This window comes from Acipenser ruthenus, chromosome 14, assembly GCF_902713425.1.
Source record: "Acipenser ruthenus chromosome 14, fAciRut3.2 maternal haplotype, whole genome shotgun sequence".
In the NCBI taxonomy this organism is placed as follows: Eukaryota; Metazoa; Chordata; class Actinopteri; order Acipenseriformes; family Acipenseridae; genus Acipenser; species Acipenser ruthenus.
Window position 1 is genome coordinate 12,327,745 of NC_081202.1, and position 27,869 is coordinate 12,355,613.

At 37.8% G+C, this 27,869-nt stretch overlaps 1 protein-coding gene across 2 annotated transcripts; it reads right to left on the reverse strand.

Moving 5' to 3' along the window:
* Nucleotides 1-1,528: 1,528 nt before the first annotated feature.
* LOC117419607 (proline-rich transmembrane protein 4-like) lies at nt 1,529-26,690 on the reverse strand. 2 transcript variants are annotated; one of them, XM_058985843.1, is made up of 4 exons: nt 26,357-26,689; nt 15,468-16,586; nt 9,255-9,386; nt 1,529-5,679 (listed from the first exon to the last, which is right to left on the reverse strand). In XM_058985843.1, exons 2-4 carry the CDS (start codon nt 16,516-16,518, stop codon nt 3,719-3,721), a joined length of 3,144 nt encoding a protein of 1,047 aa, XP_058841826.1. In that variant the 5' UTR covers nt 16,519-16,586; nt 26,357-26,689; the 3' UTR covers nt 1,529-3,718. The 2 variants fall into 2 exon arrangements, with proteins under 2 accessions (XP_058841826.1, XP_058841827.1); XM_058985844.1 differs by lacking the exon at nt 9,255-9,386 and having other exon boundaries at nt 26,357-26,690.
* Between the last annotated feature and the right edge of the window lie 1,179 nt (nt 26,691-27,869).

Consider the following 27,869-nt stretch of genomic DNA (forward strand, 5'->3'; position numbering starts at 1 on the left):
CAGCTTGGGTATACTCGCCCATTTCCAATGGTTAATATTCCCAACTGGAACCTGAAAATAGGAATATTAACCATTAACGTCGGGGTTGTGGCGTTCATGGTTGCAATCTTTGAAATAAAAATGGCATTGCTGGAAGGGCGCGCTGCTGTTTTGTGGTTTTGGGGCGGAGCCTCAGCAGCACCACCCTGCTCTAGCGAGAATCTTTGGTATAGAGTTTTCAGTTCGGGTGTCTTGAAGGGAAACACCCATTTGTAATGGTTAATATTCCTATTTCATGGAACCAGGGTTATGATAATAACCTAACATTATCCAATGAATATTTCTAAATGAATTTGGTGTGTAGCTTTTGTGTTTGTTTTTGTTGCTTTTATATCCCTAGTTTAGTGTCATATTTTCTATTGAAATGGTTTCGTAGCACAGAAGAGTCGAGCATCGTTTAATCTCAAAGGTATGTCTGCTGGGTGAACCGCGGCATATTCACTTTTAAAGCTTTAAATTTGTTAATTCTGTTCCTGTATTGTTTGTAAAAAAAAAAAAATGAAATGCAGCAAAGTAGAAAATATCTGACCTCTCATCATTTTGTTGTGTGTTTACTAAAAGAGTTGAAGCGTTGTTTAACATCCTGTCTGCTGTTTTGAACACTCAATTGGTTTCCATTTGCAGTAATCTTGTTTAGAGGGTATCAACACAGACTGACTCATAATCCTGATTTCTGCTCCCTGTTATTTAATAAATGTATTTATTGACCTGCATTTTAAGTTGCATGTTGCTGTGATAGTCTAGTTTTATTGTTTGTTGTTTTCCTTTTCCAAAACTGAGCTTTGAAACCTGTATCTCTTCCTTTTCCATTTAATGAAAAGCAGAATAACTCCACTGACAAGACAGTCTTGACCACATCAAGGCACCCGTGTCGAAATATGCCAAATGTAGCATTTAAAAGACTTTTTAGAACCGCCTAATTTCAAGGAAGATAAAAAAAAAAACTAGGAAAAAGTAATAAAACAAGGAAACATTGGAACCATACCATTGGAGTTTAAATTGTGTAACTTAAACTAACAGGAAATATTTGATGTTTAATATTGGTTGTCTGTTTCTTTCAGTTGTAAAGGGACAAATCAGATCCTGCTGATGTGTTGTGCATGTAGTTAATGTGGTGTGTCTGTCTGATTTAACTTCTATATTGCTCATTTTGCAAAACTATGATTATTGTTAGTTATGATGCTCTTGCTTTCAGACAGAAAAATAACTTCTTAAAGATAAAATACATACACCAGTGTAACACTGACTTTAAAGTCATGTTTTCAAATGGAAAACTTCTGTAATATGAGTCTTATCCCTTCAGAACCTGTACTAAATTACCCTTTTTTTCTGATTCCATCTAATATGTTTAATAACCTTTGCAAAGACCGGTCCTCTAAACTTAACAGCTTCAAGACTTTTGGAAGGTATAAAAGCAATAGCATTTTGTTAAATAAGTGGCACACAAATTTAACCAAGATGATTCAGTCAGGATTATTTAATAGTCTGTTTGGAATGTAGTTTAAACATTTAACAGTGTATCTAATAACAAATAAACCTGCTTTTCTTATACATTCTTACAATAAGCATTGGGTCATATTTATGCAGACATCTTTTTAACATGCATGTAAATCAACAGTAAACATTTATAAATGTAAAAAATCATTTACTTTTTACAATATTTAGTTTTATGAAATGGAAGCAAATAACATGGTACACCGTACTAAAATATTAAATTAGTAGAAACAATGAAAAACTTGACACTACTAAATAGCACAATCATTGCCCTTGTACAAACGCTGACAATAATTCATGGCAATTAAATTTCATTATTGATCTCATGTCAAGACTCCTCCCAACTAAATCATGTATAAATGTAAAAAATTTAAAAAGAATTACCACCCACTGGGGGTGGCGGGATTTAGTAGTTGGAATATATATGTACATATTGTATATAAACTAGGGCTGTCAAGTGATAAAAAAAAATATATATATCGTGATTCATTTTGAGAGAAAAAAGGAATCTTGGTTTTAATCGCGTATTTAATTGACACAATTACTGCATCCATGTTTATTACTGATGCTATTATTATTAGTAGTAGTAGTAGTAGTAGTAGTAGTAGTAGTAGTAGTAGTAGTAGTATTGTCCAAAAAACAATCGCGCATAAAACCCCTGTTTTCCTATTTCTGGATTCTCTTTATAGTTTTATATTTGTTTACAATCCAGCATTTGTTGTTAAATCGTTTGACCAACACAATGGAGTCAGTTTATTACTCACCTTACTGCATTTACAATGATCAGTTTCCTTTACTCATAAAACTGATGTTTTAAATGATGAGAATTAATAATAATGATTTAAGTGTATTTTATTAATAACTTGAAATTGCCTAAATAAAACATTCACTGAGTAACAGTTATATCTTCCATAATTGTAAATAATAGCGATTTAAAAAATAAATGTGGTTATTGAAATAAAACAAAGCTACAATGTTAATGGGTCAGCGTCAGAAGCTATCCAACAGCACTGGTTATTCTAGTATCATACTTGGCTTGATTCATGGGTTTGCAGCGATCCTGAATTTCTCTGTCCAAACTGACAGGTTTCATTTATTGTTGTATTGTTGTCTGTAGCAGAAAAAATACTAGTGCGAGAAATTAAAGCATGTTTAGGACACAGATGGTACAGCAGACTAGATGCACGTCTATGATACTGGAACTCACTTTGACAGTAGCTACAAATAACCTTCTTTCTAACCAATGAAACATCAAAGTTTAAAAAATAAATAAATAAATATCCCATTCACAAATTTTTCAGTTTGAGTGCTTTGCTACATAATCTGGTTCCGTGACTCATTTTATATTCAAATGATGATGACACACCTTCAATCCTGGCATGCACTAAAATGGTGCCGCAGGACATGAATTACGGTATACTAAGAGGGACAAGACAGGAGTGCGATTAGCGTGCGTTAAAATGTATTTCCCAAAAAATGTACGCGTTAATTGCAGAAGTTAACTGCGATGAATTGACAGCCCTAATATAAACCAAATTTAAAATACCATTAGATGTTTGTATGCATCCTATCTGCAACTGAATTATTTTATTTTCATTATAACACCATGAAGATTGCGTGGCAACCGCTTATGTTGTATGCTAATTTATTTAAGCAAATATAATGCTATTGTAAACAAATGCTCAATGGAACTAACGGTAGTATCTACATCGTTCTGAAGGCTACAGATGTATTAAAATAATTTTCACATTTAACCTCATTGCGTCTTCTCAATCTGTTGACAAAAATCTCTTTAGGTCTGTCCAGTCTATGGCACTTGGCAACTTTCACAGACATTGTGCCTGGAAAGTATCATTGTACAGTATATCACAACTAGAGAATCTAGGCAAATAAAGTCATTCACATCTGGAACCAAGACTGAAGTAGCTGATCTCAAAGGCTACTGCAAGTAAAAGCTCACATGTGTCTCTAGCAGTACTTGGTTTTAGATGATCTTGAAGGGCTCCGCTTTTTAGATACATAGATTCAAAAATAAAAAGCATTTTACTCTGATGCCTCATTTTATACAAATAATTTGTTAGTTTAATCAAAAACATTATTCTTTGTGGTATTAAAACTTTATCTTTTTTTTACTGCAAACCTCTTCGATTTACAGTGCTGGGTCAGGAGGATTGAGATCACTGTCCTACAAGTCTATTGTGTCACTGCTAACACTCAGCTCATCAATTTGTCTGCAAACGTTCATAAATTCAGATTGAAGAGCTAAACCTGATTCTCCAGGCTTGTTCGATGACTCCTGGAAAGCAGAACCCAAGACCTGGTAATATCTTTGAATTTGAGGTTCCTGGTCTAAGCTTGAGTGGGACAGGTTTCTTGATGGGATTTGGTTACTGCCAAGGGATGAGTAGCCAAGCCTCTCTGGACTTGAGCAGAGCACCAGTGATGATCCGTCGTGGGACAGTTTGTAAAGACAGCTTCTGCTGCTGCCTTGCCACTGCTCAGTGGATGATGTTGCATTTAATGTACTGGAACTGGATACAGAACCTTTCAATGGCGGCACCAAGTCCATCTCTATGCAAGAAGTCGTCCTGTAGAGGCCTCGGTCAGCAGCGCTCTCTTTGAAAGCTCCGTTGTCCCCTGTGTTTTTAACACCGAGAGACAAGTTGCTGGAACTGTAGGGCTTAGAGTTCTGGAAGAGGCTTTGGGGAAAAAGGGCTTCACTGAAAAGAGCTTCATCTATGCTGCGTCCCAGATTTATTGGGGAGGGGGGCCTGAGGTCTACTGTGGAGTCACTGTCCATCTGGATGCTGAAAGAGGAGGTTCTTGAGCTGTTTATGGGCTTTATATTTAACTCCATGTCTTCTGCTAATAACCCCCTGTTACTATGGTATAAAAGATCAAGGCCTTCTATGCTGCTGAGGTGGTTCTCCACTAATGTATACAGAGGAAGGCATTCATTTTCACCCCGGGCGATGGTGTCGCAGATCACCAGCTTCTCCTGCTGGGAGGAAGACCACTGGTAGTTGTTTGGGAGGATGGGTGATTTCATTGTCACGTGGCCGTGGGACATGCAGAATATCTTGGACCAACAGCTACGCTGGGGTGCATCATTAGAACAAAAGAGAGGATACATTACAATGAGGGCCAAGGTAAGGCACATGCCAACCTCGCATATCCTGCAGCTCAAATGGAAGGCCCACCAGGGCCAAGGGTGGAATACTTCCATTCCACCAAATCCCAAGGCATGCAGCATGGCATACAACTGAAGAGCTGCACATAATAGTGCAAACAATGCAGAGAATGCTGCTGTCATTGCTGCTTTATCCCAATCCTTTAAGTCTGCAAAAGGACACCTATTGTGCCTTTCTATTGGTGGAGAAGTATTGTTTAAATGGTAAATGTGCTTGGCATCTGCTCTCACATAACAGTAGAAAATGAAGTATAAAATGGACATAAAGGCCGTCAAGGCCACAAATACTCCTTGTGACACAAAAAACAGCCAAGGAAGCTGACTGAAGAGTTGCACTACCAGAATTGAGCCTAAAGAGGATGAAAAGTGCAGGATCACTACTATGGCTAAGAAGCATGGGTGTTGAAATATAGAGTAGGACAACTGCATCCTGGACCTCATTGAAAGGAGCAGGAACACAATTCCAAAAGCAGAGGTGAGGCAAGGAAATGGCACTTCATACAGGAGTACTATTGCAGTTGCAGCTAACTTGTCCTGGTGGTTATAGGCATCGTAAAACATGGAGAATGTTCTGCTGGAACCAGTTATCAAAAGAAACATATCAATGGTCACAAAGTAACTGTAGCCTGATGGGCATCTAAAAGGTAGACACAGCAGGCTTAGAGCTGAAAGGAAGACCACTAGAGAAAACAATGATCCTACTCCATAGATGTGGGCTTCCCAGGCAATACCCCATGTTGCCATTGCACTGTTCCAATCTGCGTGAAGAGGAACAAACATCGGGGGAAGTAGAAACAGGTTGTAGGATTCATTTTCTGGTTCCTCATCATCTGGAACGGCAGAACTCCAGGTATCTGAGGATTCACATCCCCCAGTTCCAGCTTGGTTGCAGTCAGACAAAGCTGATGGATCAACATTCACTGTCTCTGAAGACCAATCCTGATAAGACTCTGTACCTACAGGTAGTAAGAGAAAGGGATTTAATATGTTATAGAAACACCAGTTAAAAAAGACTGTTCCGTCAAGATGTTTAAAAGAAAACCTGACAACTTCCTGTCTGCTGTTTTCTAGTTCAGCTTAACCCTTTACGAAGTCCACACTTAGGGGTTGAACCGTAAATACAGTATGTAAGTATGTACGCATTCATGTATTTAGAGTACTCAATTATTGTTGCCCAGATTTTCTCCCCCATTTTAGAATGTTCAATTATGATCACTCACCACAGCAATTCCTCACAGCAGCTTAATAGAACTGAAGATCAGTGGGCGTCCAACAATCCCACAACCAAGCCACTTGCCTCTTTACACCCAGGAGCTGTAGGGCGATTTTAAGAGAAACAATCTCTGCATCTCCAGCAAAGACCAGTGACTTCCCACTTCTAATCTCCCATGAATGTATGACTTACCCACCCTACATACCATGTGGCCATACCAGGGCCTTTGGACCACTATTTAAAAGAAAAAAAGTACTGCCTTTTTATGATGTTTGCAATCAATATTAATGGTTCTTATTGCAATACAGCCTGCCACACAGTAGACGATAGTACAGTATGTGAGTGTCTTTATAGAAGTAAGAGATCAGATTTCCTTGTGGTTTTCTGGCTGAGGACTAGAAGGTGCTGGACCTTACAACTAGAAAGACATTCTGGCTGAGCTAGCCTACATTTATGTCTATGGCAGGCAACTGAAACAGAAGAGCAGTTTAACACAGACTTGTCAACAGAATTAAAAAACAAAACAACAGTGTTTCAGTAATTACAGCAAGAACCATTTAGAATGATTTCAAGCCTCAGCAAACAGAATATGTAATTTGAAGGTACTTACTCTTTGACGATTAAGGTACCCAATATGCTTTCAAATGAGTTATTCTCAGTCTTAATTATGAAATGTAATGCAGGTCAGCAATTCTAGACCTAGGGGTTGATTTGATTGTTCAATACTCGACCAAGACAAACCCCAGCTTGATTTTTGTTGTAACACTTTGTGCTGAATTGCACTAAATTGCTTTAGGAAAACACTTTAGAAACAAGCAAAGTAAGCAAATGTGGAAGAGATGCTCAATTATTACTGATTAGACCATTTTTTCAATAAGTAACAATTAACATACTGGTTTTTTTTTTGTTTTTTTGTAACAAATAGGAGATACTGAGAGGGTAATGACTATGAAATTCTAAATTGAAATGTTGTCACTATCATACTCCAGTACTGGGGTTGCTGTTCCTTTCCAGGTTTCCTTTTAGAGAATATTAGTTCTAAAAATGCTACACAGAAAGCCTGAAATATCATGAATACTGCTGTGCCTTGTTGAGACTGTTCAAATCTCAAACCACACTATAATATAGTTTTAACACCTGTCTTCACAGGAGCAATTATGCTACATGTCCTCCGTGAATGTTATTTAATCTAGGAATAGAGATTTAAAAAAGAAAAAACCTTTGCACTATTGACAAAATGAATCTGTTAATAGGTTACTGGTGACTCAATACAATAGGTAGCACAGTTGTCAAGGCGTTGACAGGTGTGTAAAATGTAACATTTAAGTAAAAAAAAGGAGTAAAAATAATGCATAGTATAATTGTAATAGTTACATTTACAGTTTATTATTATTATTATTATTATTATTATTATTTATTATACCTTTTAAAATAATTGTAGTCCTCTCTGAAAACTTAGCCTTTGCATTAACCTCAAGGGTGTTACTCAGTTTCTTTCATTCGCTTTGAGTGGGCATTATTTCTGGAGGATGGACCAGGCTAGTCAGCAGTGAAAATCCATAGTCTGTAGATTACTGTACTGCTAGAAATGTATTTGAAAGAAATTCACTTTTTAGGCTTTTCTTTAGAACTAGCACCTACTCTGTAACATCAAATACTATTGGTACTAAAAGCCTTTTTGCCTGTAGTCAATATTTTTAATGTTGATTCCCTTTTTCATGGATATAGAAACCATTGTTTTGTTTTTTTCCACTCATGAGAGCTGTTCTGATCAATAGCTGTCCTGACTTTGCCTCTGTTGCCATGAGTTCTATAGTAGTGCTTTAATAATGACCTTGGATGTGTATACTTAATATGGACACAGTTTTATTTTTATTTTTTTCCCCAGGTAGAAAGTTGTCTGTTTCTTTCAAATAGCATACCTATATTGAATATATTTGAAAAGCTGAATTATTTTGAGTATATTGGGCTGTATTCACTTTGTTATGTGAGAGACACTACTGCCCAATAATTGCAGCAGGCCCTTTTTAAATGTTACAAAACAGCAAAAGACCTATTTATAAGACTTGTGCTGATTTCACAAAGCAAATATAAAAATGACAAGCTGAAGCAAAAACTTGATAACACAACCAGTTAAAATTGTGTCTTCTTTCCCTCCTTGTTTATTCCTACACTACCCATTAAAATATGTAGGGAAGAAGACTTCTCCAGCTCCAATAGTATGTAGTTATACAATAGAATGGTATAATAGTGGTAACATTTTCATTTTTTGACATATGAACCGATTTGTTCCCAATCCATTGTGTTGCCATTTCTGATAATATGGGGGTCTGCTTATGGTTTTGCTATGGCTTCTTTATAGTAATTGTTATGTTTGAATAAAGTGCACAAACAGCTGCTTCTAAACCATAAAACTCACATACAACAAACACACTTGCAGCACCTTGCATCCTAGCAACAGTAAGCATGACAATCACGCTACGTTATCTGACAACTCGTAACTTAGCAACCATAGGCCCATTGATCGATCTAAAAGGTACAAACAATTTTAGAACTAAATCCACAGTGCCTATGCATACAACATAACAGTAATGCACTGGATGTATTGTATCCTAGTGGTATTTGTAAAACCTCTCTAATGGCAGGTGAGATTTGACCTTGATTCCTTATGAGTCACCAACCAATAGGGAAAAGAAATTCACAAAATGCAAGTTTCTTCCATTGCCCAGTTTACTTGGCGCCAGTAAAGGCTAGCATTATCTTAACAATACTCTTAACATTACCATTAAACATTTAACCCAAGTCTGCTTTGTAAACAAGACAACCACTTAAGGATCCTCAGATACACACAAACCACTTTGAGAAAGGATGATGTTTTTCACAAGTCTGACTATATGGCACTGTAACCTCTTGACCCACAGTGCTTGATTGTACAAGGATGGTTATTTAGCAATAAGCATTTAAATGAGGACAATGACTGACTGCGGCAATTTTAAAATAGGTCTATTTTTTAAACATTTGGCAAAGATGCTAGAAGACAGATCCCACAGGAAGAAAAGTGGCTGACCAATATGAATGTTCTGCATCATCGACCCAAACGAGGGTCTTGGTGCTTTACTATGAAATAATATTTTTTACATTCATACAATTGTTTTTATCAAAACGAATCCTACAGAAGAAGTAAAACATGATATGTTTGGAGCTCAGTTATGTGAACACAAGAGAGTACTGCTGTAAGCAGGACCACCTATGGGTATGAGGGGCTGCACACCCGTTTCTTTTCATCTTCATATATTATCTTTATATAAATTAATTTACCTGCTGTCTCTGGAACAGAGGTTTTTGAAGGGGAATGGGTGACAGCTACCAGATGGTCCTGTGCCATTTCTGTAGGGCTGATGGGTGCTAGGTCCTCGCTGTCAAACCCACTGTCTACATAAGATAAGGTTGCTGCAAAAAAAAAAGGAGATAATTTCAAAGCATGAACACATGCATAGCACACACAGGGCTACACAAGCTATTCATTCCAAATCATCATTAGCAGGGTTTTTTTTTCTGAAAGAGAAATACACCAATTACAATTCTAAAAAAAAAAAAAGAATCAGCTTCTGAGTTCTTAGAAGCCCCTAAATTAAATGTATGAGTTGTTTTATTTCTGGTTTAGTAACATTTTTGAGTGTGTTTATCCTCTCTGTAAAAATTGCACTGATGTTGATTTGGAGCAGATTGCTAGCCATAGAAGTGATGTGTTGCATCCAATCTAAAGTATTTCTATACATTTAAAAAAACATTTTTTTTAAAATAAAAACCTTTGTTTTTCAAAGTTCTGTGCTGGGCTATTCTTTTTATTTTACAAAATTACTTAGAGATTATATATAGAGGCATTCAGTAGAGATTGTATTGCCATACTTACCAAAATGGGGTTGAGACCCATTAAAGGCTCATGTCATAATTGGTAAACTGCCTAATTCCAATGGTCAACTTACATGGATAGTGAATTCTAATTTCTGCTGGTCAAGTATTAACTTTTTGTCACAAAAAGTGAGACACAACATACATCATAAATACAGCCCCAAATGTAAATTAAATTCAGTGAAGGCTAGAGCGTTTGAATATGTCCTGACCCTCAAAAATTGATGTCAGTATTTCAAATGTTATTCGCAGGGTTTCATTTATGCCGTGTAACCAGCTATACTTTACCAATTTATGTAAGTCTTGTCTTAGATTTAAGTTTTTGCCACACATAGGTGGCCATTCCTTTATGCGTTCCCATTGTTCTCAACACAGTTTTTTTTTCTGTAACTTTTTACATGGTTTAGTATCTAAATAAATGGTACTGTCCATCTGCATGTCAATATGGTGTCAGAGATTAATGCCATGTATTTGGAACATTTTGGGACATTTATGGTTTGTCTTAATGTTACAGTTTTATGGTAACTAACCTACACAATATTAAATTAAATTGCTAGTTATTTTTTTATTCAATACATACAATAAGTTATCAGAGTGAACAAATCTCAGTTTTTCAAAACTAATTAAAACACATTTAAAATAAATAACAAAGAGGATGTAGAATGTAAAAACAGATAATAGATTAACTAAGCCCAACACGACACATCAGTACATTAAACTTAATTTTTCCACGGATCTGATATATCAACTGCAACCCAGTGCATTGGAATCTAAAGTCCCTTTCAGACTGGCGCTTCTACCTGGGTCCCAACCCGGGTTCTGGCTACCCAGGTCACAATCCCGTGTAGTGTGAAACCACATACCCAGGTCGACCCTAGCTCTACCCAGGTTGCCAGTGACCCACCTCGGGATGTGGGTTGACATGCTTTGCCCCGGATCAAGCAAGACAAAATGCACGATGGGAGCTTGTAATTGGACGTAACAAACAGCCACGCCTGCGTGAAGGTTTCACTTCTGTAAGAAACTTGTTGATTGAGACCCACCATGAGCCAGATTGCAGCGATGAAGAAACATTTAAGAACATAAGAACATAAGAAAGTTTACAAACGAGAGGAGGCCATTCAGCCCATCTTGCTCGTTTGGTTGTTAGTAACTTATTGATCCCAGAATCTCATCAAGTAGCTTCTTGAAGGATCCCAGGGTGTCAGCTTCAACAACATTTCTAATCAACATTTGGGCCAATGATTCAATCCAGAGAAGCTTGGATGGAAGCATCCGTAACAAGCACGCCATTTTGAAATCCTGAACAGATGAAAGGGGGGTCATGTGAATATTGCTGCTTCCAGGGCATTGTGTACTTGCTTCTGTCACCCAGGTCGACCCTGCTTCTTCAAAAAGCAGGGTCGACTGACTCACGTGACACCAGGTAGCTACCTAGGTAGAGCATGCCAGTGTGAAAGGGGCTTAAAAGTTCCATTCAGCCCTTTGATTGGATACAACTCAAAAGGAGCTTCCAGGCTCCGACAGTATATTAGCACACCAACCTACACCAATACTATTAGGCCTAACCTTAAACAACATAAGCAAACTGCATACAAAGATCAATTTTATCTGTTTTTTTTTTTAAAAAAAAGCAGCCATGCGAATTTGAATCTGATGAGTTAGACACTATGGCATTTCTGCCAACAGCCTGCAGAAAGAGAGCTGTTGATAAAGGCTTTGAGAGCCAGCATGATTAATCTGTCTGGACTGTGACACTATTGTCATCTCCCATGGGTTCAATAAGCTAGTATGTCCATGGAGTTGAAATACTCTGATAGTACTTTAAGTGTAAACTTTGGTGTAAACTTGCAACGATGGCGTCAGTTGAAACAGTTTTGTTTTTCATATTTTGATGGTAAATTTGTTATCACCAGATTACAAAATATTGTATGGATTAATTTGTTGCTGAAAGACAAAATAATAATTTGCAATCAGTTTGATTCCTGTTACGGATAGTAAATTTAACCTTGAGTCCAAAATTCAGATTTGCAATGGTTAAACCAGAAAATCTTAACATTAGGCAAGGTTAGTAATGAGAACATGAGTGCAACTGAACATTTTTAATCTAGTTATCTACGTATTGCTTACAAAAAGCTTGAAATTGTAAATTAAATTATTAGGGCTAGTGCCGGTGCAACCATTAGGGTTTCCTAGGATACACCAGTATATCTGCCAATTAATTTTAATATCACCGCTGGATTCTATTTAAAGATAGTAGCAGAACCAATTTAAAGAGGCAATTATATCTTCCTAGGAGAATCACATGGTGGGTTAAATATAATTGCTGTAAGTCTAAATATGTAAGAAACCTGAAAATGTATGTCTTTTAATTGTGCCTGTGCAGCAACATATTATTTCTTAATAGAAATATCTGCCCCATATTCTTATTACTGCAACAGGAGTGAAAATGGACTTGCATACTAATTTATTGATAGGTAAAGTAAGAGGCTTATACATTGATATCATGATATCCCATCTACACAATTCCATTTGCTAAAGTACAGTAAGTGCTTATTGTAAATATCTATGAATTACTTTTGTCAATGGCGAAAAGTTGGCGCTGTTACATTGATTTGTTAAGTCCTGGCATTGGCCTATAAAATGAAATCTCTTGAGAGCTGATAAGAGATTTATTATTTGTATTTAATTATATTTAAACAGTTTAGATATGAAATAGAGCTGTGTGTGTATGTCCAATGATATTAGACTTTGCCAATTATTTTTATTATTTTCTCCCAATTTAGAATGGCCAATTATTTTTTAAGCTCAGATCACCACTACCACCCCTGCGCTGACTTGGGAGGGCGAAGACGAACACACACTGTCCTCCGAAGCGTGTGCTGTCAGCCGACCGCTTTTTTTCACACTGCGGACTCACCATGCAGCCACCCAAGAGATACAGCGTTGGAGGACAACGCAGCTCTCAGGCAGCTTACAGGCACGCCCGCAGGCGCCCACCTAGACTACAGGGGTCACTGGTGCGCGTTGAGCCGAGGACACCCTGGCCAACCTAACCCTCCCCCCGGGCGGCGCTCGGCCAATTGTGTGCTGCCTAATGGGAGCTCCCGTCCTCGGTCGGCTGTGGAGTAGCCTGGACTCGAACTCGCGACGTCCAGACTATAGAGTGCATCCTGCACTCCACTTGGAGCGCCTTTACTGGATGCGCCACTCGGGACCCCCACTATTGACACTTTTTACATGTAATTATACTTCAATAAATGGATAACTGCATATTTATAAAATACTGGTTCATGACACACACAAAAATAAAACATTCTCCGAAATGGTTGTTCAGAAGGAAAAGCCAGCCATATACACAGCACACTAGATTTACATTCACAAGTTTTAAATCAAATCAGTTGAGCTTGAAAAGAATTCGGAGTAATGTTTTGATTGCAATCGCTGTTTCTAACCATTGTAATTCAGAACCAGTATTGGTAAAGGGAATACAAAATATCCCTGTGATAAAGATGGTATCCCTCAAAAATGAAAATGAGAAAATGTCTATAATAAAGTGGCACAAACACACATTCACACAGTCTGTCTGTTCTTAGCTATTTTCTGGTAGGTCAGGCGTTTGTTATATGTGTCCAGGTGCACAAACCTGCATTACGCTATCAACTGAGTAGATAAAAAGTGATGAATATAATAGATACAGTAATAGATCAAATGCAGAACCACACACAAATATATATTGCACCCTCAGAGCTAACTGCCACTACACACATGTATCGGTATTGAAAGAGATATTGTAGCTATGGCAAAAATTCTGATGTCTTCAAAATAATCTATTTCTATACAGCATACCCTAAAAGGATTGTATGCTTTCTCGATACTGCCTCGAAATGTAATTTATCTTTGCATCAAAACATTATTTCATCTTGAAATGAATTCTAATATTTGACCAAAGAGAGAAAGGGGGGTGAGGGAGAATGGGAGGAGGGGAGACTGTAGATGCTGTGTAACATGCTCAGCATCCATGAAGAGGTAAAGATACTCCCTAAGGATTTGACATATAAAGGATTCTGAGTGCATACAGAATGCTGATACACACTGCAGCAAGTGTGCCAGGAATTTTGATCGTGTTACACCACAAAGATACGACAATAATAATTAGAGCTGTCAGTCCCAAAAAAATAGAGCTGCATTTTGTTTTGAAGGCATTTCTTTTAAAGGTATAGTGTTCCAGTTGCAAGAAAACTACAGGGCTTAACAATCTATCACAAGGTCATTGTATTTTTAAGGATATGGAGCACAAAAAAAAAAAAGAAACTAAATGCATTATGTGGTGTGTTTGCATGTCATCTTTTTATAGTGTTAGCTAGCGCAGCACATTAAAACGTGCTGTTTGAAATGTGATTATAATGTTCATATATTTCCATCTGTTACAGAAAAACTGAAACAAGTATAGATTATCCAGATAGAGATATGAAGAAAGCAAATGCATTACTATTGAAAATACAGATTGACGTTACCTTGGGTTGTTTATTTATACCTACAGTGCAATCCAAAAGATTGTGCAGGAAAGAAATTCTGGTTCATTGCTCTTTTAACGTCCTCAAAATAAACAAGTCAAATGATGGTGACTGGAGTATGAATTCATCTTCAATACAAATGCAGCCCTTTGGCATTTCAAAGGTTACAATCCATGTGCCCATTGCTATGGTAACACTGTGCAGGTAACCAGGTCAGGTACAATTAGCAAATGGGAGACCTTCCCGCAGGAGTGGTGTTGAAGGATAGAAGTCAGCTAATTTCTTTCTATCCTGATTGGGTTATAAGGAAAGTATCTCTAATATTTGATATGAGTAAAGATAGAAATAATACTTTACAGGAACATATTATGCTCACCTCTATTTCTTCATTTTGCCTGAATCTTTTTTTGAATTATAGTGGGATAACATACTGGCATCTTGTGTTTACAATTAACTTTAGTCCCTTGCCTAACCCAGGGAAACTTACAGTTCAAATATACCAAGATACCAAGGAGGTACACAAAGATGAGCTCTGTTTAGTCAACTGTTCAAAGCATTCTGATCATTTAACTTTAGAAATACTAAAATTAACTTCCTAAATTTAATGACAAAGTATTTTTATTTATAAATCTAGCACTATGTGTATTTAAGTTATGTATGTTCTTTTCCCCATGATATGCCAATTAAGTAAGTGAAATTAAATTACAATAATTTCAATTGATTTCATTTTTTTTTTTACCAGGTTATGCATATCACATTCACTTGTTATATACACTCCAAGTCAATGTGGTATTTCACCATGGTCTGTCAGAAACCCATGTATGTGAAACTGGTTCTCTAAAAAACAAGGAAAGCTCATTTTATCTTGGATGATGTTGGATACTTGACAATAATCTATGTGGAAAAAAGAATGCTGTAACGCATGCCAAGTAAATATTTTATTTCACTGGAAATACTTGAGTAAAAGGCAGGTTTAAACGGTGCTAAATAAGTACTGCAGTGCTAAAAATAGAGTTGCCCCATAACAAAATAAAGGATTAATTCACAGTTTAACAAATATTTAATTGAACCTTTGCTTAGAGAAATAAATAACAACACTTACTGTCTAATGTTTCAGTTCCTGGTGACTTAGAAAACATTGTTTTTTGGGAAACATCTTCATGTTGTATTTCGCTTTCATTAAATACAACTTCATCGGCAACTGTGGGGAGCAATCCCATGTCCTCATTGTCAGTACTTGTGGCCATTTCCCTCTCTATTAACCTCAATTCAGTATTTTGTTTATTCACAGTAGTTGGTTCCTGATCCTGGCTAATGGGTAATCCAGTTGATTCCAACCTCACATTGTCTACTGTGACTGTCCCTGGCGTTGGCGATTCAAGGTTGAATGATTTTGGGGATTGTGATGGAGTAAGAAGCTCCAAGATCAAGATGTCAGGGGCAGGTAGAGTATTATTACTATTTTTGGTTGTCGTAAAAAGCCTTTTATCCAGTGTTCCTTCCTTAGTTGTATATGTTTTTTCTTGGTTGCTTGTGAAAGTGTAAATAGGCAAAGTAGTTTGGTCAAGAGGACGTTCCTTTGCGTAAGTTGGAAGACTGCTGCCTGTTCCAGTCTTGACAGATGTAAACATCAAGGGTATCACAGTTTCGGAGGGCAGCGACACAGTGCTAGGTCTTGCAAAATCATTTTTATTATTTCTTGGCGTATTCCCTGTTTCCATGGGTCTTTCGGTTTGAAAGTTTTTGTCTTTCTTTCTTTTGAATAATGGTTGGATTGGTGAAGGCCCAAGGCTTGTACTCATGCCCACTGTACTTGGTCTGGTAGATTCAACATTCCTGTTTTTATGCTGAAAATCAGCTGGCAGACTGAAGGGTAATAAAATGAATGAAGGTGTTTTAGATGCTATTGTGAGGTCCGTAGGCACCCAAGATGGTCTAGAGAAGGTGCCAAGCTTCACAATTGAAGACTGGTGATGAGGAACTGGGTCTGTCTTTGGGGATGGTGGTGAGGTGTGTGCCACCACATTTTGCACCTCAGTTTCAGGAACAGAGGTCCCTGATAGTGAACACCAAAGAACAATAATCAACATATAGCTTTGATCAAGCATTGCGTCCTTGCTATAAATAAATAAAATAAAAAAAACTGTAGTCATAAGCAGTCTTCCATCATCTGTAAATTCACCAGGGGGATTTCGACCGTAATAATTGTTCTTTAGTTCGCCTGGAAAATAGACATATATAAAAGATATATCAAAAAAATATTCTTCATTTAGCACAATAAAATCATAAACCGCACATTTCATTTTCACCATCGAACCTTTCTTTTGTAATTCATGATGTAAACTGATAATATGTTAAACATTTTAGACAATATTATAGGGTCATTGTACAGTGAGCATTGTGTATAATAATGGCTCCAGTAAAAGGGAGCCATCGTAGCTTAAATCAACAGTATCACGTAACCCATACACTGAAAACTGCCATAATGGGTTATAATAGTAGCTACTACTAACATTAAGTCTACTGCTAACATTATCTGAGACAGTTATTGATTTCACTTGTTTTAGCACCAGTCATTCACTCTTAGAAATCTCAGTTATTCAAATATTCTTGAATTTGTCCAAAGTTCTAGTTGTTTCTGTAAAATCAAAATCAAATGGTGGCATATAATAAAAAGTGATTTCCCAAATGGTTTTTTAGAGAACCAACAAAAAGTGAAAGTATCGTCATCAGTATCGGAGCGCAATCAGCATACTGTTTTTATCTCTAAAGGTTAGATTAAAAAATTCTGTTTTTCTGCTTAGGAGCAACTGCGAGCCGAAAGGGAAATTAAGGATTTTATTTTTTTAAATAATATTTTGCAGCTTTTTTATTTTTTATTTGAATGATGTTTGAAATTGGTTCTTATTCCATTTACTCAAATTATCTGTGTTAAGGTGACCTGAGTATAGGGTCTGCTTTTCTATTCTAGTTGCCTGACATAGATGTCTGTAACCCAGGCTAGATCAACCAAGGGGTCCTAATAGAAGTAGCCAGCGCACTCTATATTTTAACTCTGTCAATACATGTTCGCTAGATGTCACTGACTCTCACCTCTATAAAGACAACTTGAACAGAACAATGTGCAACTACTTAAGCTTTTTAAAAAAAGGCTTATTGATTGGTATGTTATTGTGCTTGCCCCTTTCGTCTGATATTTCCCACTCAGAAACAGCAACTGATCTGTAAAAAGACAAGCCTCCTGGATATTCTCAGTCCCTGAAGCAACAACTGGGCTCCAAGAATAGTTCACATTGAGCAATCGTTAATCGCGTGTCTTTAAAGTCCAAAGCTATTAAAACAAACACTTACATTTCAGTTCACCTATTTTCTTTTTAGTAAAGAACACTGTGCTTCTTTTTTTTTTAATCCTAGCCCCAGGAAAATGTACAAATTCAGTTTTTTTTTAATTGACCGCTGAAAGCTGTAATCAAGCCTATCTAATGTTATGTTACTATTGATAAGTAACTGTGACAGGGTACAAACCACCCCTGTGCGTAGCATGTTTTGTCCTTTGTATTTGTTGGATTATTATTTAAAAACACATTGTTTAAATATGTATAAACTAGAATGTTTTGGTATTTTTCCAGCATGGATGGAGTTAAACTTCCCCATCCATGCTAATGCCGTGCAGAATGTGACCATCTCCAAAGTGATTAATTTATTATTAATTTGGAGACAGTCACATGTATATAAACCCGCAGTTTTGGCTGATTGGGGAAGACTGTGTTCAGAGTGGAGAACGGGAGAGACGTCAGTGAAACAGAAACTAAAAACACTTGCTACTCGTGCTGAATTTAGCCAGCACGATATTTGTTTGTTCAGTGTTTGTTTGCTGCGTTGTCTGTTTGTTTTGGTCATCATGCCGTTTTGTTTTGAAAAGTGTTTTGTTTTTTCAATCTTTTTATTTTAGAATAAACTGGTGCATCAGCACATTTATTCATATCCCAGCACTGCTGTCTGTATCCACTGTCTTCCAGGTCTGAGGTCAACACACAAGCCATCCTGGTCACAGTAACATACTTAATTTGAGTCGGAAAACACTGTGCTTGGTCATGTTGTTAAAAAAAAAATGTTGGTGTTTCAATGCTCATACCATGACTTTCTGTAGCATTTGGGGGCCTAGGTTACTAAAACAGTTGAGGTATTTCTCATGTAATATGGATGAGGCCAAATTTAATTAGAATTGATAAATGATTTGTAGAGACCTTTCTAAAGTATTATTGAAAATAGATAGAGAGCTTAGTCTAAAAGGTTCTTAATGGTGAAACTGCCTTTGGTGCAATTAGACTATTAGGCCTTAGAAGCACTAATTGCTATGTTTCGAATCCATGAACATTTAGGGGGTAATGTAAGTATAGGCGCAGTGCAAATAATTCCGGATACAAAATTCTAAATGCATTGCGGCCAGGCAATTATTTTGCACTGCATCCGATGTAAGCTTAAGAGCAATACAAATTACTCAGCATGCACAAATAATGATCTGCAGTTATGATACTGAGGGTCTCATCAGTCTATTTAGCGACTGCACTTGCAGAGTTAGGAGTACAGTGAGCAGTAGTTGCTGTATGACATTTCTGGGGCACGAAAATACAAACAAAAAAAAATGTCAGAGGAAGGGCAGCAAAGTCCTCTTGGCGCATGGAAAAGAAAAGTTTTATGAGCAGGAGCTGAGAGTCCTTACTGCTAAGATCACTGAGCATAAACAGAGTTGTTTGGAAAAGCCTCAACCAACATCAATTATGCTAGTATCCTTAGGAAATGATATGTGTTGGCCTGCCCTTTTCAGCATGACATCCAGAAATTTGCCTAGCACTCTGGAAAAGGTGGGTTGGGCTATTTCTCCAGACATTCCAACTGTGGTCTGAAAGGAACCAGAGGCTAAGTAGTGCAGAGAACACTGCACTTCCACATGTGCAAGGATAGTGGTCTCTAGTTTGATGCTGGGGTCTAGCTCATCCCTCAATTCAACTATGAGTTCAAGGATGACCTGCGGAGTAAGATGATAACGCTTTAGCACCGCATCCCAAACAAAGTGACCCTGGGATTGAATATGTGGGGTCTTCTTCGTCTTGCCCTTGCCTTTCTCCTCCAAATGTGTTCCTGTCTCTCCTCGCTGCATCAGGAAGTGAACCACAGCAGTCATCCTGAAGCCAATGACAGGTCTCTGCAGGTGTGTGCTTTTAAAATGCTCTTAGTTACTTGCTTCTACAATGGTTTGCACCTTGTAAGAAGAGGTGGGTCAGCAATTGCCTAAGTGCAAGGCAAAATCCTTACACCACATTATAATGTTTGCACCCGCTTAGTATCCAGATCCCACCCAATTCCATGCTCTTTTCTTCATTTGAATGCATTTCAGTATAATTTTAATGGATTAATGATGGCAAAGTGCAAATTCGATAGCGGGTGCAGAATGCCAGGTGAAAACCATTCTTTACATACGCTGCATTTTTAGCGACGGGTAAAATCAGACTTTATAGCTGCTAAACACGATTTACAGCAGCAATATAGGGGTTTTGCGCATATCCTTACATTCCCCCCTTAGACCAATGACAAATAGAATCACAATAAAGACAGAACACTGTTTATGGAGGAGGCTTTTGTGTAGAAGAAATCCTTTAAAGAGTGTGTATAACAATATAATTGGCAGCATTGTCCCTCCATAGATGAGTGTTAATCTATTTAATAACATTTCACAGTTCAAACAATTGTGCCATAGCTCTTCGTTTTCAAAGACATGGGAACCCCATCAGATCATGCTTGAAGGATTTAGGATTTTACATGTTGTCACTATATTTGTCATTCTTGAACACCACCCAGTTCCACCAATGACCTTCTGCCATCACAGACCCCCTCTCACAGGGTCAGGGGAGTCAGGATGTGTGTAACTGATTCTCCTTCCCTTGATTTGTCCTGTTCTTCTGTGATTCCCAAGCCTATCAATGTTACATGTTAAAAGCATGCACTTACTATGCTTTCTCAAGGTTAACCATGGTGTTTACAATGCTTTACCATACCTTAATGTCACCATGCTTTTACTGTGTTTAACTACACTTTGCTATGTTTTTACCATGGTATACCACAGTAGAATTGTACAAGACAGACCAACATGCAGACAGTGAGGAGGGTAGACAATTAAACAGTTCTAAACAGTCTACCTTTAACTGATTTGTTTTTCTGTTAGACTATGTCTGTCTCATACACTCTCTGTCTGTCTTTGTGCTAGTGAACCTGCCATTGCCCTACTTCTATTCATAATCTTCTCACAGATTTGGATTTTGCCTGAGGATTTTTTTTGTGAATACATATTTTTAATCTCTTACACTGAATATATGAATCTCTTTGACAAAAAAAACAAACAAACAAAAAATAAAAATACGACAATCATGAGATTATCGTGTTGGTTTTGTTTTGTGTATAGGTGTCACGAGATCTGTAAATGTTTTAATAATTATAGTAAATATATACTGAGCATCAAAAGAAACTTATCACATATTTGAGCATCAAAAGAAACGTATCACTTATATCTGAGAATCAAAAGAAAAGTATCACTTATATTTGGATAAAATTCACTAAATGTGATAGAAAAATGACAAACTCTGTTTTAGAGCAGTGACTTTTTAATTGTGCTGATTAACAATTGACATCACGAAAATGCTGCAAAATGATCTGTCAATCTTGGGCAGGTGTTGTGACTCTTGGTCTCCTAGTTCGTGGCCTGACATTGACAAAGTGTGTCTAGTTATACCATGTAGCGGGTGTTTAGGTGGGGCTATGTATTTTTCTTCTTCTTACACTAAAGACAGGCTTGTGTGTTCTGTCTTTTTTTTCTCATTGTCATTCAGGTGCTGAAGTCATAGATTTCTGCAACACTGTTCCTTCTGTAGTCCAGCCATGCAAACTGCTTCCGTGTTGTGTGCCTGTGCTTGATTAACTGCGTACCTGTTGCATCGGCAACTGCTGATACTGCTCTGCTATTGGCTCAACTGCAGGATGCCTATTGAAGCTCTGCCTATGAGCTTTGAATGGAGAAAGAAAATGTGATTGTTTACTCCCTAGTCTTCTCTACTCACCTCGAGATTTTAGATTTAGATTTTGTGTTTTCTAGGCTAATCCATCATGTCTTAATGCTAAAGCCTAGTAAGTGCCAATTCCTCCAGAAGCAAGTCAAGTATCTTGGACATACTGTGTCTGAAGGGGGAGTAGCACCAGATTTTGATGAGGTGAAAGCAGTGGCTGATTGGAAGAGACCCGAAACTGTGCGTGAACTGCACTCTTTCCTAGGCTTTCTGGGGTGCTATCATTGCTTCGTAAAGGATTTCGCTCGGATTGCAGCCCCATTGCATGGCCTAATGGTTGGAGTGGCTAAAGAGAAGTCGGCTCAGTAGAGCCAGAAGCTGCAAGAATGGAGTAGTGTCTGTGAAGCTGCGTTTTTCCACTTGAAAGAAGTACTGATTAATGCTCCTGTCCTTGATGTTTCAGATTTCAGTTAGCCTTTTATACTTTATACAGACACCAGTAAGTTAGGCCTTGGTGCAGTCCTGGCTCAGAAAAAAAGATGGATGCGAAAGGGTAAACGCCAATGCTAGTAGAAGTTTACATCCATCTGAACAAAACGACTCCAATTATAGTTCAATTAAATATGAGTTTCTGGCTTTAAAGTGGGCAGTAACTGAAAAGTTCTATGACTATCTTGCAGGAGCACAGTTCACTGTCTTTACAGATAATAATCCACTGGCACATTTACAGACTGCAAACCTGGGGAGCGTGGATCAGCGCTGGGCAGCTCGTTTAGCAAACTTCCGTTTTCGAGATAAAGTACCGGCCTGGGCAGAGCAACAGCAATGCGGAGGCCCTTTCCAGGTTACCAGTCGGCCTCGAAGAAGAGGAAGAAAGTAGAGATGAACTACAAGTTCCTGCATTCCTCCCGATTGATGCTGGTGTGGTACAGGCCTGTTGTGCTGGGTTTGGTGCAGAAGAGCCTCATGGAGGCGAGGTTATCTCTGAAGATGATTCTGCATCGGGAGCCCTCTATTACCAGGATGGTCCAGCACACAATGGAGAGCTGCCCAAGGTGAGGACCGGAGAGAGAACAAGAGCCCAAGGAAGTCTTGGAGGTGCTGCGCCAGTGGGACCAGTTGTGTTTACGAGACAGGTTGCTGTACCGCAGGGTAAGAGACCCAGAGGAGCAAGATTTGAAATATCAATTAATTGTCCATGACAGTCTGTAGACTTTAGTGTGGGAAGGATATCATGAGAGGGCTGGCCATATGGGCATTGAAAAAACCTCAGGACTCCTCTGGAACTGGTTTTACTGGGTCCAAATGGCTGTAGACATTGAGTCCTGGTGTGCTGCCTGTCTGAGAAAAGACCCCCTGCGTCAGACTAAAGTCCCCTTTTCAGACTCAATTCAGACTACTGCACCTCTGGAATTGTTGGCAATGGATTTCCTTAAATTAGATTGTTCCTCAGGTGGATATCAATACGTTCTTGTTCTTACAGATCATTTCACCAAGTTTGCATGGGCAATCCCTACTCGTGACCAGTTGACAGTAACCATGGCCAAAGTTTTATGGCAGAACATTATACAGCCATTCGGCGGTCCGCAATGATTCCACTCGGATCAAGGTACCAATTTTGAATCTGGGGTAGTGAAGGAGCTGTGTTGGATGTGTGCAGCAGGTAAAAGCCACATCACACCTTATCACCTGGCAGGAAATGGTCTCTGCAAAAGATTTAATCAGACTCTGCTTAATCTTTTAGGTACTTTGGAGACGGACAAGAAGGTCAGTTGGACGCAGTATATTGGAGAGCTTGTTCATGTATACAACAATACTGTGCATGTGTCAACAGGTTTCACTCCTTTCTTTTTGATGTTTGGGAGTCATGCTAGGCTGCCAGTGGATCTTGTGATGGGGACAGAGGCACCATGGATGGATGGGTGAGTCAACACCACGAAAACAAGGCCTATGCTTACCAAAAAACAGGGAAGCATATGCAGGAAGCCACCCAGTGCCAGAAGACGGATTATGACCGGACCGCTCAAGAGACTCCACTACTTCCGGGGGAACGCATGCTTCTGAGGCGTCGGGGAGCGAGGGGCCGGGGTAAGCTATCTGGCAAGTAGGACCAGAACCCCTATGTAGATGTTCGTCCACCTAATGTAGATATACTTGTTAAAGTCCTTAAGCCAGAGCAAGGAGAAGGTAGAGAACAGGTTCTACATCGTAATCTTCTTCGTCCATGTTCTTTCCCAAGCATAGAATGTACAGAGCCAACATTAGAAGAAACCCCTGTACCTAGAGGAAATGTTGCAATACCCTGGTTAGGTTTTCTTCCTGTTCCACCCTCAGCAGATGTAGCTCATCCTGTAGATCTACCCCCTAGGGAAGGGTTAGAAATGAGCCGGGTATTTTTTTACTTTCTGTTTGTTTTTCGTGCTGAAAGAATGATACTCTAACTAAGCCGGCATCCAGCTGAGTAGCATCTGTGAGCTGCAGCACCGCATCTGAGTTTTTGCTGTTTGGTTACCGGTAGTGGTAAGTCCTGTCTTGCGAGATGAGTATTTTAATGTTTGTTTGTTTATTCTTTTTATAGTACTGCTTGCTCTCCATTCTGTGGAGTGCTTACTAGCTACTGCAGGTTTGCACTGCATTGTATTGTTTGGTTTTAGATTGTCTACCATACAGACTATAACAGTCTATAAAATACCACCCCCTTGGTATACTATGTGCGACTGTCCTTTGTATTTTAAACTGTGATATATTTAGACGCTGTGCATTTATTGTGGATACTGTGCTATAGACTTTATAACAGATATTAAACTTTAAAAATACATCTTCTTGAGAAATGCTATTTCTAAATGAGTGGGTTTGCTTAATAAATATTTTAGAATATTACGTGTAAAACTGATCTATACTCTAAATTAGCTACTCGTAAAGGATTGGTGCGCTATAAACTGTTGCTTATCCAATTAAAGAACCTTAGCATTGGGAACCCTAAAGTAAATTCAAAGGTACATCAGAGGACCTTGCCCTCTTTAAACACAATGTGTCATAGGACCATTTGAATAATTTCACCTCTTTAAGCTGTGTAACAACCCATTACGTACCGTCTCTCCAGGTTTGAAATTGCTGACTGTGAGCACGGTTAGCCACAGTACGCTGTCCTAGTCCAGCCTCCAACATGCCAATTGCACGAAGGCGCTGCTCTCTTGACAGACGTGGCATGTTTTTTTTTTTTTTTCAGGGATTTTCTTTATTGCTTTTATTCAAGCTTACAATTCAACAGCTGAAATCACTCCATATCCAGTGTCCAATCAACTGTCTCACTAATTAGGTGATTAAGTGCATATGCTTCAGTCATAGTCACTCAAGCGTGTCATAGTCAAGGATGAATGATCGAGTGATTAAAAAGAAACTAAAAACAATGTGTCAATGTCCATCATTTATATATACCTTTTTTTCAAAAATAAATGTGTTGATAGTGATAAGTTTCTTTTAATGCTCAGTATATTATGACTTGAGTACTGGGTTGCATACAATGTTCAGTCTTCTATGAATGATTTCGAGATTATGCACATTATGGTAATGCATTATTTGTAAATGTGAACAGATGAGGGATGTCTGGCATCCCCACCCCCTACTAAATTATGTTAAGGATACAAATATTCACATTCAGACTGTTACTAAAGACTGTGTATTTTTCACCTTATGTATTACAAAAAAGAATGCTACCTAATTTGTATATATTGCACATGACAGATGCACTTTATGCTTGAAGAGAGTGTGTTTGCACTAGTTGAGGTAAATGCTCTATCTTTTTTTTTTTTTTTACCTCTGTTTATTTACAGAAGCCAATTACCTATTTTTATATATAAATACCCAGGGTTTTTTTTTTTCAGAAAATAAGCCTTATACATAAATTAACATTGTTTTAATTTTTCATTTATGAATAGTATTAAAATAGTGTTATGCTGATATTGGTCTTTCATAATAACAATTACTGCATATAACCATTGCCTATTTTGATTCAATTGTATGTATAGTACTGGTATATAATATACACCACCCATTTTGTTGTGAGAATGAGGAGAGCCAGGCAGTAACCTATTGGTTTAAATGGGAATTAATTGGTCTATTTGTCTAGATGGTTTCAAACATTTAATGAGAGATGTTTATAAAAATCTATTTTTATCTCGCCAGCATTTTCCATTTATTCTATGCCCCTTAGTCATATATTTAACTCTATATATCCTTAGCCCTAAATACAGCCCTTTCAGAATGTATGTATTTCCTGTAAGTTTTAGAGAGATTTTGTGATATAGTCTGTGTAATTACAGTATGGGTTTATAAAAATAAAAAAAAAGGTCTCTGCAGTTTTGTCTTACCTAGTTCTGTATTTGTACATAGAATAATAATAAAAAAAAAAACGTATTTAAGGTGTCATTGTTGATTTCTTTTTAAAAGGCTAAGAAAAACGTGGTCCTTTTATTTATAACCTTGCTTCATTGCCAATACATATTCCTCTGTTTTGATAAAAAGAAACAGGTTGACTTCCCTTACCTTAGATTTACATATTTTAAATGTACATATTTTAAATGCACCCCAGACATACACGTTGAGATTCATGACAGTTTTCCTCCAGCATCTCTGCTAAGCTCTAACTTGTTTATAAGCTTCCACATTTCCTACATGAATAGAGCATTCATCTTTACAAATATAAACGTATATGTTTATATATTTTCATTGGTCTGTTCTTTAAATATTGTTCTGAAGATATGAACAAACAACCATGTAGAAATAACCAACAACAACCATCAGACATGCTTAAAAAACTGAATATTTCTCATTTCTGCCTCACTTGTGCTGCAGGAATTAATGTATTTAGTTTTTGATCATAGTAGTAATTATGAACCCGTCTAAGGCCATTAGGAAAAAAAAAAATACTTACTCGGCTAGTAATGATATTTGAAATGAAATTCCCCTTGCCCTCTGCTGCAATGCTGTGGGTATGCTCTTTCTTCTGTGAGAAACAGAGTTTCTGCCTCGCTCTCTCTCTTTCTCTCTCCCTCTCTCTCTCCCCACTTCAATCCGCCAGTGTGAAATTCAAATACACAATGCCTGTGGTCACACCTTACTGAGCAAATTATTCATTAGTGGGACTGCCAGTGCTGTGGACGCTGGGAAAGGAAAGCTCGAGCCTCAGGAAAGGGGTGGGCTCCGTACACTACCACTCTCCACTCTCTCCTAATCCTGTCAGCAGCAGCAACAGCAGCAGATACATCACCACCGCTGACTGGAGCTTACAGGAATAGGTCAAGTTGTGCCAGTGACCTAAACCTACTCCCAAACTATGAAACCAATCTCTGCAGGTTAGAGAAGGATAATTCAATGACAGGGTTTAAAGTTATTGACAGATTTTAAAAAAAATGGTATTGGTTATCATTCAGTGAATACATTAGATTACGTGGTTGAACCCAAACAGTGTACTGGTGCCACTGTACTCAATATGAAAACAAGACATTATTCAGAAAGTGTGAAACAATATCTTGTTCTTAAAATAAATTGATGTATGACATTAACCATGTTAGTAAGATGGGATGGGGCTGTTTTGCAGGTCCTATAACTCTGGTTGGCAATTGATAGTCCACAATAACATTAGTAAACCCATAATCATTTATGTCAATGATTAACCTGCAAGTCAGTGAACCAAGAATTTTCCAAATTTAGAAGTGATCCAATAACCTCAATGCCATTCTCTGAAGCAGCACATATTTCTAAAGGAAGTATAATTTCCTGAATAAGCAAACATTTCTTGGAATGGCATCCCTGTAGCATTGCTTAGTATCCAGTCATACAGCAAACATGATTTCATATTAAGAGACTATTAAGATTGATTTTTGTTTTAAGTGAATAAAACGGCTAATCTTACAAAACAAGTAACAAATCATTTGAGAGGTTAATTTAAGGACTCAGAATCATGCCTGGATTTGTTTGTTTCTAGTTGTTTAAGATTAATAGTTACATTTTTTCTTAAACCAAGACATTTGCAAACTGAATCTTGGTGTAAATAAAAAAATAAAAAATAAAAATAATATAAAAGAATAGAGCTAAACATGCATATCAGCATATCAAAAAAAATGTACTTCATATGAGAAAACCATCCTGACCCACCTTGTCATAATACACAGGGATTATGGTGACTGGATGTACAGCGTGGCCTCTTCAAGCCACTTGGATAAAGTAGAGCTCAGCAAATGTGCTCTAAATAGCAATATGAGAACTCATCATTACCACTCGGTGATGATTTTCTGGCCTGGCAGAAAACACTTGGGGCTGGGTGATTTGCATTAATACCCAGCAAACAGGGTATTAATGAGCTGCCAGTCGGAGTGCAGTATACACACACGCACGCACGCACGCACACGCACAGACACACACACACACACATTAATGACTTACAA